The following is a 20,211-nucleotide window of genomic DNA, read 5'->3' as shown; positions in this document are numbered from 1 at the left end:
ATAAACTAAAGACTACATTTGTCGACATATATTTCTTCTCAATTTGCTAAAACCTTTTGGGCCCAGAACCAAAATCCATGGTAGATTGCCTCTTGCACTCATATTGGTTCACATAAAAGGAAGCAAGTACGAAGAATAGCACTCGCTCAACAAATGAGTGGTATTTACCGCAGTAATACCTACTCCTCATAAGTATCTTACATATGGAATACTAAAAACTTCTCATTCATAGACAAAGTCAATGAGGTGGTGAGAAAGCGAGGCTTGTAGCAAAAGGGTTCACTCAGAGACCCGACATCAATTATGATGTAACATACCCTCTTAGTATGGGTGGATTTATGTTTCGATACTAAATATCATTGGCAATAAAAAAATATTATCCATGCAGTTCATGGATGAAGTGGCTACATACTCATATGAGTCACTCATTTCGGAAAAAAATTCAAGTCCCTGAAGGGCTTATATTTCCGAATCCAAAAGCAAATCGCAACAAGTTTTGTATAAAACTTCATAAGTCGCTCCATGACTTGAAATAGTCGGAAATCATATGGTACTACCGACTAAATGAGTTCCTTCTTAAAAAGGATTACTCGATTAATGATGATTATTTACATGTTTAATAAAGGAATCAATTTGACTTCCTTTCATCACCTCAGTGTATATTGATGACCTCATCATCAATGTCTATACAAGACCTAAACATGCACAAAATCATCTCAAGACGGGAAATTTGGATTCAACCAAATTTAGCTCAAGTTTACAACTTGAGCATTCTCTCAAGAATACATATCAGTCTACATATATTCAAAACATATATGAGAAGTTCAATGTGGATATATCATACCAACAAAAGGTACATGGTCAATATAAGAAATATTAACTTATATCTCAAGCCCACAATAAATCTTGGGCAATTCCATCAGGAAAATCAAAGATATGACCATGATGTGATGAAATGATATTGGCTCTTTATTTGATCCCAACAATGCCATATCGGTGACTGAATTCACTGGAATAGTCTTCTCATGGAAGTCATCTAAATAGACTTTAACGACTACTTCCACTAATCACTCTAATATAATTGCTCTACCTAAAAGCATTGCAAAATATGCATGGCTTAGCAGAATGATTAGCCACACTCAAAATCATGTGGTTGAGATTCGGCAGAATCACATAACTTGATTTATCAAGACGCTACCACTTGTGTTACTCAAAAACTACAGGTTATATGAAGAGCAATATTATAAAGTACATTGCTCGAAAATTACTTATCCTCACGAATTATAGAAACAATATGCAAACAACATACTTTGAAAATCCTACGGATTATTCATAATGTCACGATCATATCAATGGAATTTGTATTACACATTCTCCATGTTTGCAAAGTTCAGGGGGAGTAATTTTCCAAATCTATAACCTATTAACAACCCTAAGATTGTATATATTGTACTCTTTTTCCCTTTATGAGTTTTTCCTAATGGTTTCTCATAAAGGTTTTTAACGAGACAATATAAACACAAGTGCACGTATATGTCATACACTTTCTCCTTATATTTTTCCCACTGGGTTATAAAGGAGTTTTTAATGGCATATCATATCGCACTCTTTTCCTTTATGAGTTTTCTATCAAAGTTTCTCATAATAGTTTTTAATGAGGCAATATCTTATCAAAGATCATACGTCATACTTTCTATTTTCCCTATCGAGGTTTTTAAAGAAAGTACTCAAGACATATTAATTGTTCTCTAAACTCATCAATGATTTTTCTCCTTCTTCAAAGGTTTTTCTCATATGAGTTATCAAGAGACAATAATCATTATATGTTGCATCATTTTCTCCTTATTATTTTCCCACTGGGTTTAAAGGAGTTTTAGCAACATATCTGCACTATTCTCCTCATATTTTTCTCACAGGGTTCTTGGAGGAGACATTCAAGATTATTCAAAGAATTTGTCAAGATGATGGATGTCCCAAAGACAAGGCGTTGTACAAGGGGGAGTGTTAAGAATAGAATAGTTGCTTATTAATTAAGCTAATTAGGATTAAGTTAAATGTTAGATAGGTTACTTGGTTCTCAAGCAACCATGTACTTTCTTGGCTCTCAAGGCAACTATGTAATTCCTTTGCTCTCAAGTAACTATGTGTTTACTTAACCGCCAAGCACCATGTGTACTTCCGCCTGGGTATAAATACCCCACTTCTATCATCAATAAAGACTGATGGATCATCTTTCATTCAAATTATCTCGTTCTTTAGTTTTCACTCAAAACAAAGTCGATACCGGTGCTAGTTTCTCTGAAGCATCACTCAAAAAAAAACAGAGCCCAGCAGCACAACATACCGCGTGTGGATGTGCACACACGTATTGACCAAGCGCTGCATCTGCCGAAGATTTTGAAGTTTGAACAGAGACAGCGACACAGGCGCAACGTCTGGCAACACGCAAGCACAACGAACGAGGCACCATCAGCCTTCACACGATCACATCACAGGCGCGGCAGCAAATCAATCACGGCGTTGGCCACGTTGCTGGCATGGCAACAACGACGCGAGAGCAACGCCACCATCATCAATCCACCCACCTTCCGCCCGCCACGACGTGCGCCAAAGGGCACGAAGAAAAGGAGAAAAAGAAAGAGAAACCAGCGCGGCGCGGTCGCCAATCCTACCTGCCTGCCCTCCGCGGAGACCGTTGCCCGCTTCGCCGTCACAGCCAGCCCCCAATCAAAAGAGCAGAGCAGAGCCCCCCTCTCCCCCCTTCTCCCTCCCTCCCTCCCCGCTGGCCGGCACTTTCCCCAGTCGATCGGGATTCGGGGAGCATGGCGAGGGCCCTCGACGGCTGCTACTCCGCCAAAGACGTCGCCTACAGGTTCGCCGACTTCCTTCCCGTGGCTCTCTTCTGCTCAGGGAACCTACAGTTGAACCCTAGGATCGACAATCTTGTTTGGTCTTTTGACCTTGACTGCCTTGCTTCTTCCTGTGTTTGTTCTCAAAAGTCTGTGCTACTTACCGTCCACTAAGGTCAATTTGAGATTACTGATGCGGTATTGCTGGGTTCAGTTGGTACGTCATGGATGGATACTGAATCTTTTGTTGCTTCTAGTTATGTTCTGGCTGCTAGAACCTCTATTTCTTCAGAATACTGAAATGAAATGATCATCGTTGGCACTCTGTTTATTTGAAGAGATCAGCATCTCTGAGCTCAACATCTGGCTCACGGCTGGGATAAGAGGTGTTAAGTGGATTAGTCAGATGTAGCCTTACTTCCCTCTTTTGTTTTTCTGTACAGTTTTGACATGTAAAATCCCCTTTGAGGCTTCTCCTCTTATCTTAATGAATGGAAAGCAGCATCTCTGTGTTTCGTTTAAAAAAAAATGTTACGTTTTGAGTGCAGAAGGATATAATAAATTCTGTGGGACATAATTTGAACTTGTGAAGGCATACAGAAAAACACGGAATTGTCATTTATATGCGAATACGACGTTCTTGTCAAAGCGGTAGGATGGTAGTTTCAGGTTTCTATGTTCAGTCTGATGATGTGTGTTCTTTGTTTCTTCATGAAAGCTGTGGGTACTGTGGCTATGCATTGAACTTGAGCTCCTCGACACGGAACACGGCCAACATTGGATCAAAGTATGGAAAGCAGATCAGGAAAGGCGTCGTCTCATTCTTCGCAGTCGACGAGAACCGGTTCACGCAAACCGACGAAGTGAGCTGCACGCCGTACTTCCGCTCAAGGTCTTCCTGGGGTTTCTTCAGAAGGAGGACACGATTGCTCTGCCGCAAGTGCAATGGCCATATCGGTAACGCTTATGACGACGAGGACTCTGCCTTGTATCATAGCTCAGATGACACACTCGCAAGCTCAGAGGTCAGCTGCACGTCTAGTCGAAAGAAATATGTTATCAAGATCAATGCGCTACAGCCATCATCGGACGACTCCGGTGTTCCATTCTCTCAATGACAGCAATCTGAAATGATGTATTGTATGCCTTGAAAAGCATGGTAAGGTCTCTACTCTGTGCCGAACTGGGATGCTGTGAATCAAAGCTTTTCAAGGGAACTTGCCATCTCTGTGATGCTTCAGTCATCTCACTGCACATACTTGATAGTAATTTTTCATTTCTTTTCTATTACCGTTGTACATGTATACTTTAAACAGAAGTGTCAATTTTTGGTTGTGTTGATAGTACAAAATGGGAGGGTCTTTTTGGTGTCTACGTCGGTACTTGTGTATCTATGTCTTCAGCGTGTTTGCAACATGTTTGCCATATTCAGTCGCCTCCCTATCAGGCGTTCAGTCTCATAAAGGCGTTCTTGAAGTTGTTCATGTGGGAAGGGGTCAAAGCTGTTTGCGTCGAAGAGAAAAATGTATTGAGATACTGTGAATATTATCTATCAAAATGATGTCTATCTTCAGTTTATTGTCTAATAGAAAGATTTCTTTTATACACAAATATACTTCAAAGCCAAACAACAAGGACCACTAATTCGTGTGAATACCAATATCAATCTAACTTGGTATACCTGTTACATTGCCGTTCTGACCGGATCATGGTTTTGTAATCTGCATCATGTCTTCTCAGGAGAAATTACTACTCTGTTATTTGAGCTGCTTTGGATATCTGAATGTAATTCGTAAGAGATCCAATGCATCATTGCACCCCTTCCTTTGTTTTCATTGTTCAGTTTTTCACTTTTTGTTGACACCTCACAAATGGAAAATCGTTTGAATACAGTGAATGAATCCGCAGGATTTGCAGTGAATCATTGTCACAGTAAACTCATCCACATCCTCCTTTGAGATAGCAAAATGAAGATGACCAATTCCTCTAAAGGATGTAGTTGTTGCTGCCACTGCAGATGGGGGTTTTTTCGCGTATGTGTATTAGCAAATTCTGCACATGGAATCACTGTTCAAGCAATTGAAAAGGTTTCTGTAGCAACCAGAAATCGACAGAGATAAAGCAGAAATGATGATTCAGAGTTAGCAGTTCACAGTAACCACATCATGAATTGGTAACTGTGAGAGTTCCAGACTAATTTCACAGCTGGAACTCTTGTGGGCGTAACAAATCAATCTAAGACTGGATGTATGCAATGCAGACAAAATCCATCTCAATTACAGCGTTGCACAACAGAAGGAACACCAATTCTGCCCAGTGTTGCACAACCAAGTACGATTTGTCGGCGTCTACTGATAAAATCTACTTACTCCAGAGCGCACACAATTTTGCATTACAGAAGAAACAGCAATCGCACACAAACAGAGATATAGCAGGCCAACCAGCGAGACAAAATTCAGAAACACGGTGTATATTGATTTCCAACTCCAGATGCGAGTAGCTTTGTTTCACGATTCACTTGGAACTACAGAGGAAGTAGCAAACCACACAAGTCGCGGTATCATCAAGCTTTTGGGATCTGCAGGGGAGGGGCGAGGAAGCGCCTAGCCGCCGAAGCCGTAGAGGGTGCGGCCCTGGCGCTTGAGGGCGTAGACGACGTCCATGGCGGTGACGGTCTTGCGGCGGGCGTGCTCGGTGTAGGTGACGGCGTCGCGGATGACGTTCTCGAGGAAGATCTTGAGCACGCCGCGGGTCTCCTCGTAGATGAGCCCCGAGATGCGCTTCACGCCGCCCCTCCGAGCGAGCCTCCGGATCGCCGGCTTGGTGATGCCCTGGATGTTGTCGCGCAGCACCTTCCGGTGGCGCTTGGCGCCGCCCTTGCCGAGCCCCTTGCCTCCCTTGCCGCGCCCGGACATGGTCGCCGACGATCCTCTTCGAGCTGCTGGCGAGCGAATGTGGGGTTGGAGTAGCGGTGGTGGTTGGTGGTTTGTGTTGTGATTTGCGGGGAGGGGCAAGGGGCGTTTTAAAGGGGAGAGAGGTTGGAGGAGGCGTGTGCCTGCCGTTCGATGCGGATGCGGTGGACGGTCGAGATGGGGATCCGCGAGAGAGATGCCGCGGATCGCTGACGTGGCGGGAGGCTTGGACCTGTGGCTTGGCGGGCCGGGTCAGAGGTGGGGCGGCAGCTCGAATTTTTGGGCTGTTGGCGGGGTGTTGTGGCTTTCCTTCCTTTTGTGAGAACTTTCCAGATTTTAAGTTACGAACCAACTTTCTGGATTTAGACGGAGTGCTTTGATTGCAGATATAAACTTTGGCTGAAATTCAACGCGAGACGTGGTATACAGGAGAATCAATCCAAACCTCCTTTTGTTTTTGGTGCATGGACCATGATTGTTGATGAGTATAATGGCGCGATCCAAACCTCTTTTTTATTTATGTTCCTTTTTTCCAAGACTGGTTTTCCTTTTCTTTTCGTGTGTTTCCTTTTTTTTACATTTCAAACAAAATAAAATAATGTTATATTATATGTGAAAGCATTTCTTAATGTATGAACATTTTTAGAAACATGAACACCTTTGAAAATTCATGAGTGTTTTTATTTCCATGAATAAAAATCTTTTAAAAAATTGGCAAACATACATTAAATTCATGAATATTTTTTAGATGTGAAACCATTTCTTAATGCATGAAAATTTTAAGATCAAGCAAAAGGACATGTCCTATGGTCGGGTATTGGTTGAGTTGTAATCTAGTGTCGGCCCCGTTGTGGGTTAATTTGGCACCTCTGTACATAAACCCTCTATTTCGCCTAAATAAAAAGGCAATGCTTCTGTCGGTTCCTTAAAAAAAACTAGCTCCCACCACAACATATCGTGCGTTTGCTCGCTACCGCGCTAGGCGCATGATAGGAGCTCCCATAGGTCCATCATCGCTCAGTTTGTTGCAAGAGATCATGGTATGTGAGAAAATACCAGAGCTTGAGTCCCTTGATCGAGAAGATGAACTTCCTGGTTACTGGTTGCTAGAAATACTAGAGCTGCATCTTCACCTCCCCTCTGATTCGTAGGCATCGCAGATCTTCCGCACCTCCACTTCCTGGTTGTCGGGCAACAATAACTCTTACCGCTTTTGGATAGACCCATGGCTCGACATGAAGTATATTACGGAATATGCCCCCCCCCAAATCTTTTACCGGATCCCGAAGCGATGTCGACAAGATCGTTCCGTGTGCTATGGGCTCTTTGGGAGGGTATAAGTTCGCGACATTCATGACGCCCTTGGCCTGACTGCCTTGGTCCCGTACAAGGGGCTATGGCGGCGTATCAATCATGTACAACTCTCCGACCAACCCAACGAGCTGAGATGGAGATGGACTAACTCCGGTCAGTACTCCGCCAAGTGCCGCTATCTAGCTCTCTTCCACGGTTCTATCCCGGACCTGAACTGGCGCCTTCACCGAAAAACAAGGGCTCCCCTGCGAGTGAAGGTGTTCTCTTGGCTATTGATAACCCACAAGTATAAGGGATCAATCGTAATCATATCGATAAGTAAGAGTGTCGAACCCAACGAGAAGCATGAGGAAATGACAAGCAGTTTTTAGCAAGGTATTTTCTGTGGGCACTAAAATTTTCGGTAACATATAGTTTGTAGCAGGACAATTTGTAACGAGTAAGTAATAGTATCGGTAACGAAGGTGCAACAAGGTAGCTTGATCCTTTTTGTAGCAAAGGACAGGGCAGAAAGATCTCTTATAATAAGCAAAGCGTCCCCGAGGACACACTAGTCACTTTTATCATGTTTGTTTAATTCGTGTTTGTTATTTTGATAATTTGATATGTGAGTGGTCCGGTGCTTGGGTGTTGTTTTTACTTGGATAAGCCTCTCGCTTATGATTACCCCCTCTCGCAAGTATCCACAACTATAAAAGAAGAATTAAGATAAATCTAACCTGAAAGTGCGTTATATCGACTAGAGGGGGGTGAATAGGCGATTTTTATGAAATTCTTCACTGAGGAATTTGCTGGTGAGGAAATTCCTTAGCGAAGAACTACTAGCAGCGGAATAAGTACTCAAAAGTAAACACAACAGAATACAAGCATAGTCATCATGATGAAATGAAGACAGGCGCAGAGTACAGGAAGCATAATCACAGGATAACTCAGGATGAAGACAAACAGACTGAAGAAATTGAACTGAGAAAATTGAGAAAGTCTTCAGTCAAAGTCTTCAAACACAGATATGAACAAACATACAACACAGTTATGAGGAAATGAAATAGTTGAGGAAATAGAACCAGTAAGCTCGGTGAAGACAATGATTAGGTAGACCAGTTCCAACCGTTGTCTCAGTTGTACGTCTGGTTGGAGCGGCTGAGTATTTAAACTCGAGGACACACAGTCCCGGACACCCAGTCAAGGACACTTGGTCCAAGACACCCAGTACTCACCGTATTCTCCTTGAACTAAGGTCACACAGACCTCGTCCAATCACTCGTGGTAAGTCTTCAGGCGACTTCCAAACCTTCACAAACTTGGTCACTCGGCGATCCACAATTCCTCTTGGATGCTCTAGACCATGACGTCTAACCGTCTGGAAGACGCATAGTCTTCAAAGGTAACAAGCGTCGGATCCACTCAGAATCAATCTCTTCAGTGATGCTCAATCACTTGGGGTTTGTAGGTGTTTGGGTTTTGGGTTTTTGGTTTTTCCTCACTTGATGATTTTCGCTCAAAGTCCTTGGAGGATGGGTTGCTCTCAAATGACAAGTGTCAGGTTCTCTCGGAGCAGCCAACCAACTAGTGGTTGTAGGGGGCGGCTATTTATAGCCTAGGGAGCAGTCCGACATGATAAGACATAAATGCCCTTCAATGATATGACCGTTAGGTGGATAGATATTTTGGGACAGCTGGCGCATAGCACAGTAACGGTCGGAATTTTGAGTAGCAAAATCCTTAGGGCTATCATGTTCCTCATTGTGTAGGCAATCCGCATTGGCGAATTCCTAACTCCTCAGTCAGGACAAATTCCTCAGAGACCAGAAGAACTTCGTCTCTGTCACTGAAGAAATTGACTGAACTGTATGAGATTTCCAATGGCTTCACTCGAAGGGATTGGTAGGTGTAGGATTTGAGTTGAGCATCACATGGAAATTTTTCCTTAGTATTTCCTCGACCCCCTTTAACAGTACGGTGTTTCCTATGACTCAAGAAAGAGAAAAACAAAACTATGAACACGAAAGTCTTCAAGCTTCATATTTCTTGCATGAATATCAAGTCTTCACGAACACACCAATTTCTTCACTTTCAAAGTCTTCATGAAAGTCTTCAGAAATACCAAAATCTTCAGTCGAAGATATTCATTTTTAGGGGTCGACTTTTTCTGTAAATATCAAACTCCTCATAGACTTATAGACCTGTGTACACTAACACACGCATTAGTCCCTTAACCTATAAGTCTTCAATACACCAAAATCACTAAGGGGCACTAGATGCACTTACAATCTCCCCTTTTTTGCTGACTGATGACAATATATGTTAAGTTTTCAACGGGGATAAACATATGAAGTGTAAATACTAATATTGAGGAATTTGATTGCAAGATATAGAAGAACTCCCCCTGAAGATGTGCATAGTGAGGAATTTGCTTTTGAAGCAATGCACACTTGAAGAGTTGAATCATGGAGATCTCCCCCTATATCTTGTAATTCATACACGCATTTAACATATAATATGAAGAATTTGAAATGCATGATGAAATATGGTGCCTGATAAAATTTAGCATGCGTGCAATAATATTAACAAGGAATAAGCATGTAGAATAGTGCATCAAGAGTATCAGAGCATAGTGCATCAAAAGTATCAGAGCACCATCGGGTTTAAGATTACAACTCGATCCAATAAAGTTTCAGAAGAACGAGAGTTGTAACTTAGCAAAATAAATGCCCATATAGTAGACCCGCTTGAAGACTAACTCATATTTCTCCCCCTTTGTCATCGAATGACCAAAAGGATCGAAAATGAGGACTAACGCCCCTGAAGATAATCATGTTGATGAAGGAGCGCCAGCGTTGTTGGGGTCGTTTGTTGATGTAGGGCCTGCCGCAGTGTCGTCCAAATCTTCATGTTCATCAGTGTCGCGCGATGAAGAATATGAGCTGGCCACCAGAGAAGGAACCTTGACCTTCTTGAATTTATTCGAAGGAGGTGCAGACCAGTCAAAATATTCATTAAGACCCATGTTCTTCAGATCTTCTTCACCATACAGATGTGACAGGATTGCCCAGGTGCGATCAAAGACTTGATGGAGGTAGTGGTGGTTTTTCTTCACTGCATTGTGTGTGGCAGTCATGTTGTGAAGAAGTGAACCAAACTGACGCTTAACCCATTTGTGATTTCGATCCACCTTCTGGTGAAGACTAAGCAGAAGTTCATGGTCAGTCATCACGCGCGGAGCAGAGGCTTGAGGAGTGGACTTAGGTGCATTGGCAGAGTCATCATTGGTGGAATAATATGCAGCTTTGCGAAACTGACCATCCAATGGATGAATGCCTTCATCAATTACAGCTGGTGCCTTGCCCTTTCCATCAACTGAGGAATATGTCTGCTTGAGGACTTCAATTGGGGGCAAGTAGCTGAGATGGTTCTGGAAATCAGCTTTGTAGTTGAGTGAAGACCTTGTCCTGAGGAATCTCATGATCCAAGGTCCATAAGGCTTCAGCTCAAACGGAGACAGTGCAACATTGGCCATAGTCCTCATGAAGAAATCGTGATAATTGACAGGAATGCCATGAACGATGTTGAATACCAGATTCTTCATGATGCCAACAATTTCCTCATCAGATGAGTCGTGGCCTTTGATAAGACTGATTGTCCTCGTAAGAATACGATAGACATTTCTGGGCATGTACAGCAATTCCTTCACGAGGAATTTGGTTCGTGGTGCCTAACCTGGTTTCAAAGGCTTCATCAGCACCTGCATGTAATGATGTGTGAGCTCAGGTTCACTGTAGATGCAGCGAGCTTCTTCAAGGGGGGGACTGAGTGGTAGAGCACGAAGCAATTCAGAGGCTAGTGCAGTGTAGTGAGTGTTTTCAGACATCCAGTCCAGCACCCATAAATTCACATCTTCAGCATCTCCGGTGATGTGCAGCGTTGCATAGAATTGAAGAATCAGTTTCTCATTCCAATCGCAGATGTCAGAGCAAAAGTTGAGCAGCCCAGCGTCGTGAAGAACACTGAGGACTAGTGCGAAGCATGGCAGAGATTTCATATCCACGTGTAACGCCCTCGATGCGGCTATATCTCCCACATGTCAAAGCACGACTTAGAGGCATAACCGCATTGAAAGCAATGTCGCAAGTGAGGTAATCTTCACACAACCCATGTAATACATAAGGAAAAGAGATACATAGTTGGCTTACAATCGCCACTTCACACAATTACATGGATAAAGCATTACATCATCCATATACAATCAAGGTCCGACTACGAAACCAAAATAAAAGAAAAACCCCAAAAGTGACAAAGGTCCCCGATCGGCCCCAACTGGGCTCCACTACTGATCAATTAGAACGAAACAACACAAAGGACAAGATCTTCATCGAGCTCCTCCTTGAGCTTGGTTGCGTCACCTGCTCAGTAACATCGGCACCTGCAAACTGGTTTTGGAAGTATCTATGAGTCACGGGGACTCAACAATCTCGCACCCTCGCGATCAAGACTATTTAAGCTTATGGGTAAGGTAAAAGGTATGAGATGGAGCTGCAGCAAGCGACTAGCATATATGGTGGCTAACATACGCAAATGAGAGCGAGAAGAGAAGGCAAAACACAGTCGATAAAAGTATGATCAAGAAGTGATCCTATAGCAACCTACGTCAAGCATAACTCCAACAACCGTGTTCACTTCCCGGACTCCGCCAGAAAGAGACCATCACGGTTACACACGCTGTTGATATATTTTAATTAAGGTAGACTTCAGGTTTTCTACAACCGGACGTTAACAAATTCCCATCTGCCCATAACCGCGGGCACGACTTTCGAAAGTTCAAATCCCTGCAGGGGTGTCCCAACTTAGCCCATCACAAGCTCTCACGGTCAACGAAGGAATAGACCTCCTCCCGAGACATTCCGATCAGACTCGGTATCCCGGTTCTACAAGACATTTCGACAGGGTAAAACTAAACCAGCAACACCGCCCGAATGTGCCGACAAATCCCGATAGGAGCTGCACATATCTCTTTCTCAGGGCACACCGGATCGTCCAAACTTCCGGTAGGCCAGCCCAGAGTTGCCCTTGGTGGCCACCGGCGGCTGACAAGTTGGACCAACACTCAGAGGAGCACTGGCCCGGGGGGGTAAAATAATGATGACCCTCAGGAGCGCGACTCCCAAGGGAAAAGAAAAGGCTAGGTGGCAAATGGTAAAACCAATGTTGGGCATTGCTGGAAGAGTTTTATTCAAGGCGAACTGTCAAGGGGTTCCCATTATTACCCAACCGCGTAAGGAACGCAAAATCCGGGAACATAACACCGATATGACGAAAAATAGGGCGGCAAGAGTGGAACAAAACACCAGGCATAAGGCCGAGCCTTCCATCCTTTACCAAGTATATAGATGCATTAATTAAATAAGATATGTTGTGATATCCCAACAAGTAAACATGTTCCAACAAGGAACAACATCTCCATGTTCCAACAAGGAACAGACTTCAATCTTCACCTACAACTAACAACGCTATAAGAGGGGCTGAGCAAAGCGGTAACATAGCCAAACAACGGTTTGCTAGGACAAGGTGGGTTAGAGGCTTGGTTCAACAATATGGGTGGCATGATAAGCAAGTGGTAGGTATCGCAGCATAGGCATAGCAAAAGAGCGAGCATCTAGCAAGTAAAGATAGAAGTGATTTCGAGGGTATGATCATCTTGCCTGAAATCCCGCAAGGAAGAAGAACGAGTCCATGAAGAAGATAAACGAACGTATACGAACGGGTCCTCACAAACGCGACGTTACCGGAACCAACCCGAAAAAGCAAACACCGGAAAAGAAGCACACAACATAGTAAACGGCCAACACATGAACATGGTATGATATGCGGGATGCGGTATGCGATGCATATGCATGATTTGACAAGGAACGAATGAACCTGGCCTCAACTTGGAAAACCAAGTGTGCCACTAGAAATATGATATGAAATCGCTTGAAAACGATATAAAGATCACCGAAATCGGAGTTACGGTTTGAAAATGGCAAGCAATTCAAATATGACACCGGTCTGAGATTTACAGCAAGTAGCCAACTAAATGCAACAAGATGAACATGCTACAACATTCAAACATGGCAACAAAATACATGGCAGGAATCCATTCATGATGCTTAATAAAAGTCTAGCACTGAGATACGGCCAATTCATCCATTAACAGGTTCAAACAAGCATGGCAAAAATGCATATGGTAAACAGATTTCAGACTTAGTGAAATTAACACTTGTCTGGAATTTCAGATCAGGTAGCACACTTCGGAGCATGAAAACTATATGCTACACGATCTGAACATGGCAAAGTAAAGCATGGCATGGAGCTACTAAAAGAGCTTAACAAAAGTCCCTTAGTGACCTTGAGACAAAAGGGATCAGAAAATACAATTGCAAGCATGTGAACATGGCAAAAACATAATCAGTTCTCAGACTTAGTGAAAACTGAAACATGCTGAAAACAGATATCAAGTAGGCATGTTTACGAGCTCGATGCACTCACTATGGAGCAAGTCATGACAATCTAGGCATACACCCATCAAGAATACACAAAATGAAAGCTAGACATGGCAAGAACAATAACATAGCATACACGGATCAACTAACACACCCTTGGCAAAATCGCTAACAAGTAGACAATCTGCCCAGATTCATGAAATAGCAAAAGTAGAGCTCGATTGACTCAAGCTAGGGTGCTCCATAATTGAAAACAAAGACATGGATGGATAGAGCACTACAATATTAACAAAACATCCTTACTGATCATCCTCAAAAGAGGCACGTATCACTAGGAAACAACATGAACATATGGCCATATGAGATAAACAGCTCAAGGACTTAGTGGAAATGCTAAGTCCCTGAAATCAGCATTACCAAGTGCCTCACTTTGCAATCTCGTGCTAGTCACCACACACATCACAAAAATACATGGGTTGCACCTCTGGAAAGATGGCAAAACCCTTAACAAAACATATGTAGAGCTCATGGGCATATCATGCACACAATAATCATGGCAAAAATGACAAATAACTAATTGGAGCAGCAGATCTGACAATTATCTCAATTAGCACTCTTCTAACAGCATTTCGGGCACCAAGATGAGCTCAAATGAAAATGATGCAATGGAATGAAATGATGTACTCTCTGAGACGAACATTTTGATATGCTATATGCATCAATCGGAGCTATGAATGCAAAGTTACGATGCGATGAAGATGGGCACATGAATCTGAAATCTCAGGACTTGGAAGAAATTTACTACCTCGAGATCTAGGGTTTCGCACGGTTTTCGATGCAGCGGCGGATCTGGCCGGAGTTAGCGCCGGAGATGCGGTTCGCCGGCGACGGGGAAGGAGAGGGCGGCGAGGAACGAGGGAACCGGAGGAGGGCAAGGCGGCGGAGGGGCGCCGGGGTGAGGTCGCCGGAGCTGCGGCGTCGAGGCGAAGGTCCAGCGGGCGGCGGCCGGAGTAGTCGCTCCACGGCGGAGCGGCAAGGAGGCGGACGGGCGGCGCGCCCCGGCGGGCGGCGCGTGCCTCGGGAGGCCGCGGGCAGCCGCGCGGTGGCGCTCGGGCCGGGCGGAGCTCGGCCGGCAGTGGAGAAGGGCGCCGCGCGGTGCATACAGGCGGCGACGCAAGATCTGGGCCCGCACGGGCCGGAGGCGGGCTCGGTGGATCGGCGGGCGCGGGGCGGAGAGAGAGGGCGCGGCATGGGTGAGGTGGCGCGAGTTGGTTGGCTCACGGCGGCGGCGGGAGTGACGTGGCGCGCTCCGATTCGTTGGAGTGAGGTGGCGGTGGCGGACATTGTCCGGTCCAGGATGGACACGTCCGGCGGCTGGAGCTGGAAGAAAGCTAGGGTTCATCCGCGAATTTCGGGAGGGGAGCACATATTTATAGGTAGAGGGAGCTAGGAGAGTCCAAATGAGGTACGGTTTTCGGCCACGCGATCGTGATCGAACGACCGAGATGATGGAGGAGGTTTAGGTGGGTTTTGGGCCACTTTGGAGGGGTGTTGGGCTGCAACACACACGAGGCCTTTTCGGTCCCTCGCTTAACCGTTGGAGCATCAAACGAAGTCCAAATGGTATGAAACTTGACAGGCGGTCTACCGGTAGTAAACCAAGGCCGCATGGCAAGTCTCGGTCCAATCCGGAAATGTTTAATCACCACACACGAAAGGAAAGTAGAAATGACCACCGGAGGAGAACGGAGCGCCGGAATGCAAAACGGACAACGGAAAAAATGCTCGGATGCATGAGACGAACATGTATGCAAATGAGATGCACATGATGACATGATATGCAATGCATGACACGCAAGCAATGACAAAGCAACAACAGTGAATAACTGGACAACACCTGGCACATCGGTCATGGGGCGTTACACCACGTGAGGAATATGCTCATGGTAGAAAATCTTCTCCTTGTTGAACAGCACTGAGGAATAGAAATTGGCTTGACTAGCAGTCCAGAAACGCCTCTTCCTAATGCGAGCAGAGTCATATGGGTTGTAATCTTCGAAGAATACGTGCTCGCCGAAGAAATCATCAGCCTTGAACTTTTGCTTGTGTGAGAATGGATCCTTTGGCTTCGGCAGAGGAGTGTCTGTGAGTTGCATCACGACCTCAGGAATCTCAATCGCAGGTTCTTCAGGCTGAGGAATTTCTGGTTCCTCCTTAGTGGCAGTCTGCGTCGTTGGTTGTTCAGCAGCAGCAGTTTCTTCAGTGCTAGTGGCTGGAATTTCCTCATGGGCAGATGCAGTGGGATGAGTTTATTTAGAGCCCATGTGATCAGTTTGTGTGGGGGACTGAGGAATTTGTTGTAGGGGAGTGAACATTGGAGAATTTGGATGCTGACTTTCCTAGAATTCATCACTGATTACGGGTGTGGAGCAGCCAATGTCCACATCATCATCTTCCATTTCTTCAACGCCAGCCTCTTCAGCTGTGAACTGAGACATATGCGAGGAGATGATAGGTGTTGAAGGGATCGCATCCACTTCAATTTCTTCATCCAATGGTTCAGCCGAAGCAGCAGAATGAGTTTCTTCATCAGATCCGCTGGGGATCACATATTCTTCATCAAAAGGAACAAGGTCCTTTGATGGCCTGGTTGAGATGGGAACAACATCAATCGGATGTGCAAATGAACTTGTCATAGGCTTCATTTTCTTCGGAGCTGAAGAATCTGAAGCAGCTGATGCTTTCCTTTTCTTCACTGCAGCACGCTCTACAGCCTTGGTCTTCTTCACATCCGATGCAGATGGAAGGATTGGAGTTGAAGTTGGTGCAGGAGCAGCTGATGAATCTGGTTGATTTTCTTTAGGCACAACTAATGCAGTTGCCCTGAGTTCTTCAGTTTCTTCAGGCACACCACTAGTGGGTGCCCTGGCAATTTCTTCAGCGGCTGGAATGCAGTCATCAGCCCTGGAACTCACATTATCTTCAGCAGCCTGATTGTCATCAGCGGTGCTGGCATTTTCTTCAGTAGGCTGAGTAGATGCTTCAGCCCGAGGATTTTCATGTTGCGTTGGGGCTGCAACATTGGAAGTGAAGTTATTTGCAAGTTTCACAAAACGAACCTTGGCTCCAAGCCAATCAGAGCGATATGCGTCAAAGTTATCACTGAGTTTCTTAATCTCAGTCTGAATTGTGACAAGTTTTTCAGTTGTCATAGAGACAACGTTTTTCTTCAGATAGCGCTCTTTCTTGTACTGTGCTTTCTTGATCTGCCTAGCCTTCTCAAATTTCCATTTTTCTTCTTGAATGAAGTGGGTCAGCATGTGACTCTAGCCAGGAGTCAGCTTGAAGTCAGGCAAGGGAGTGTTGGGGTCCTTGTGCCAATCATCAATGTAGTCAAGGATCAACTTGGAATCCAAAAGCAGTGGCACTTCTGATCCTTTGGCTCTAGCGGCCCTGACTTGCCTGTCTCTGATGATTTCTGCAAGTTCATCATCATCATCTTCGTCTTCATCAGATGGCACTTGGAAAGCGACTTGCTTCTTTTGAGGACTTAGGCGAGGACCTCGTCCAGCAGTGGCCTTTGTCTTCAGCAGTGAGGGGCCAGCTGAGAAACTTGGTGCAGCTGAGGAACTAGCTGAGACACCTGAGGCAATGGAGATGCCGGCAGTCCTTTGGCACGAAGCGAGATGCACAGGTGCTGAGGATTTGGTCGGAACAGCTGAAGGCTCCGGCGGAGGAGCTGAGGACTTTGGAGGAACAGGAACAGCATGAGGAATTGGCCGTGAGGGCTTTGATGATTCTGGCCGTGAGGGCATTGCTGAGGAACTTGACCTTGAGGGCATTGTTGGTGAAGCACTTAGTTTGCGCACAGGCTTCTTTGACATAGCCTTCTTTGGCTTGATAGCAAAGGCCTCAGCAGAGGCAGCAGCAGAGTCTTCATTAAATTTCCTCACTGCTTCTCTGGCTTGCTTAGCCAGCTTGGCTTGGCGCTTGGACCATTCATTATGATAGTCCTCACCTCGCTTGAGGCTGGTGGGATCAGCAATTTGGCCAGGTGCCAATGGAGCTCTTGGGCATGGAGGATTGAGTGTGAATTTCTTCATATACTTAGGAGTGACATATCTGTACTCCCTCCATTCTCTTGCCCATCTCCTCTCTATCTTCTGAATGCGCACTTTGCGCTCATTTTTGGTTTCCTCAGTAGGTGTGCAGTACCCAGCATATATGTCATCAGGGATCTCAAACGTTGTATTTACCTCAGGCCTCTTTCCTCCCTTCTGTGGCCTTTTACCATCATCCATTTTCTTCAGTTGAGGAATTTGAACAATCGAATTCTCTGAAGAAGTATGCAACTTTTCTTCGAGGAACGCTGCAAATGAGTTAAGTTGATGAGAACCTAGTGATTCAGCAGCTGACATGTGTGCCTGTGAACAGAGTATAGTTGCGAGGAATTTGGAGAGGTCATATGCGTTCTCAGAAGGTTTTTCAAAATGAACAGGTTTGAGGAAATTGACCAGATGAGTCTTGAAGATTTTCACTAAGCGTTCTTTGTCTTAGGTTCCAGAGTTGTATAGATCAAAGATCCACACAATTGAGGAATCTTGAAGAAAAATGATGTTTAGAGAAATGAATTAAGAACAGATGACTTTGTGAGGTGTTCAGTGTGTGAAGATATGAAGAAAAACACTTTTGAAGATTTTGTAGATAATCATTCAAATCAACGAGGGCAGTAAAAGTAACTTTTAATTACCCTGGATGAAGAACACGACGAACTGGAGTGAGGAGATGTGTAGATCTTCCACGCCCTAACTTGGCGGAGGAAGACGGCTACGGCGGCGGCGGAGTGAAGATGTCCGCGGTCGGCGCGAGTACGTCGGCGACGAGGTCGAGGCAGTGAAACTCTTCCTCACCGGCAGCGATGAAGTAGCGGCGGCGCTAGGGTTTGAGAAGCTCGAGCTGGAGAGAGAGGTCGAGCGGAGTAAAAGAAGTGAGGAAGGGAAGGAGGGGTATTTATAGCCATGGTGAAAAACTGCTCGCCCGAAGAAATTGGACGAACATGCCCCTAACCCTTCTCATTCGCATGACATGTGTCATCCACGTAGTGAGAGGTGGAGATCGTGTTAGATCGTGGGTGAGTGGATAAGTGTATCGAGGGATGCGGAACGGTTTGAGCGGCAAAACCGAAAATTTCGATAAGATAGGTTTTAAAGTTCCGTTCGCAATTTCTTCAGCTGACAAGGACACAGTGAAGATTTTGAACGATTTTCAAATAGAACACACATGAAGAATTTGTGAATAGATTGGATTGAGTATAGTATAGAGGGGAAGGGTCCGATCACATTCACTTAGCAGAAAACCAACTTGAAAAAGTAGCAATAAGTGAATGCTGTAGAGGACATAAACTCATATATATATATAGCCAATGAAGAAAAACGACGGAACCAGTAAAGACTATGCAAAGTTGAAGAATATAAATAATTTGAGGAATTTCAACTTTTGGTGGTGGTGGCGTGACCCACCGTATAAGAATGATGATTTCAGACACCGCGTACAATTATCATAGGGTTCTGAGAATCAAATTCTTCGTTAATTTCTTCACACTAAGAGTGTTATTATTCATTGATTGAAGAAAAACGTTTCTTCATGTGTTGTACACCTAAGTCATCAATTTTGCATAAGTGTTAGGATGAGTGTCCTTTTCAAAGAACATTCGAAGACTCTAAGATATTTAGCTCACACCACAACTTGCTAAATCTCTTCTCATCCAAAGGCTTTGTGAAGATATCGGCTAGCTGTTCTTCAGTCTTCACATGCTCAATAGAAATATCGCCCTTCAACACATGATCACGAAGAAAATGATGACGAATCTGAATGTGCCTTGTCTTCGAGTGCTGAACTGGGTTGTGAGCAATCTTGATGGCACTCTCATTGTCACAGAAGAGAGACACATTCTTCATGTTAACGCCGTAGTCCTTGAGAGTTTGCTTCATCCATAGCAATTGGTCACAGCAAGAACCAGCGGCAATGTACTCAGCTTCAGTAGTAGATAGTGATACGCAGTTCTGTTTCTTCGAGGACCAACAGACCAAAGATCGTCCGAGGAAATGACATGTACCAGATGTTGACTTGCGATCCACACGATCACCAACATAGTTAGAGTCAGAATATCCAACAAGATCAAAAGCCGAGCCCTTGGGGTACCATAATCCAAGTGTTGGTGTGTGAGCTAGATATCGAAGAATATGCTTCACAGCCTTATGGTGTGATTCCTTCGGTGCAGCTTGAAATCGGGCACACATGCAAACACTAAGCATTATATCTGGCCTAGATGAACATAAGTATAATAAGGAACCTATCATGGAGCGGTATACCTTATGATCGAAGTCAATACCATTTTCATCAGTGCACAGATGGCCATTTGTGGGCATAGGAATTTTGACGCCTTTGAAATCTTGCATGCCGAATTTCCTCAGTACATCCTTGAGGTATTTCTCCTGAGATATGAATATGCCATTGTATTGTTGACGAATTTGAAGACCTAAGAAGAATTTCAACTCTCCCATCCTAGACATTTGATATTCTTCACTCATCATATAGGCAAATTCATCAATATAATGTTGGTCAGTATAGCCAAAGATAATATCATCAACATATACTTGG

General features: G+C 44.4%; 2 protein-coding genes across 2 annotated transcripts; one reads left to right on the top strand and one right to left on the bottom strand.

The window, feature by feature from the left end:
- Positions 1-2,288: 2,288 nt before the first annotated feature.
- LOC125536059 (uncharacterized protein At4g08330, chloroplastic) lies at positions 2,289-4,223 on the top strand. Its single transcript, XM_048699161.2, has 2 exons — positions 2,289-2,872; positions 3,568-4,223. The coding sequence occupies exons 1-2, from the start codon at positions 2,538-2,540 to the stop codon at positions 3,965-3,967; spliced, it is 735 nt and encodes a 244-aa protein (XP_048555118.2). The 5' UTR covers positions 2,289-2,537; the 3' UTR covers positions 3,968-4,223.
- A 1,080-nt stretch (positions 4,224-5,303) lies between these two features.
- Positions 5,304-5,850, bottom strand: LOC125521182 (histone H4). Its single transcript, XM_048686237.2, has one exon. The coding sequence runs from the start codon at positions 5,762-5,764 to the stop codon at positions 5,453-5,455; it is 312 nt and encodes a 103-aa protein (XP_048542194.1). The 5' UTR covers positions 5,765-5,850; the 3' UTR covers positions 5,304-5,452.
- Between the last annotated feature and the right edge of the window lie 14,361 nt (positions 5,851-20,211).

This window comes from Triticum urartu, chromosome 1A, assembly GCF_056163025.1.
Source record: "Triticum urartu cultivar PI428250 chromosome 1A, HENAU_Tu73, whole genome shotgun sequence".
In the NCBI taxonomy this organism is placed as follows: domain Eukaryota; kingdom Viridiplantae; phylum Streptophyta; class Magnoliopsida; order Poales; family Poaceae; genus Triticum; species Triticum urartu.
This window is presented reverse-complemented; position numbering and strand designations above follow the sequence as displayed.

Bases quoted from the DNA above. Each gene is read 5' to 3' on its own strand.
- LOC125536059 (XM_048699161.2), top strand. From the start codon at position 2,538: ATGGCAACAACGACGCGAGAGCAACGCCACCATCATCAATCCACCCAC. The intron at 2,873-3,567 runs GTTCGCCGACTT...TCTTCATGAAAG, and splicing joins GCCAAAGACGTCGCCTACAG to CTGTGGGTACTGTGGCTATG.
- LOC125521182 (XM_048686237.2), bottom strand. From the start codon at position 5,764: ATGTCCGGGCGCGGCAAGGGAGGCAAGGGGCTCGGCAAGGGCGGCGCC.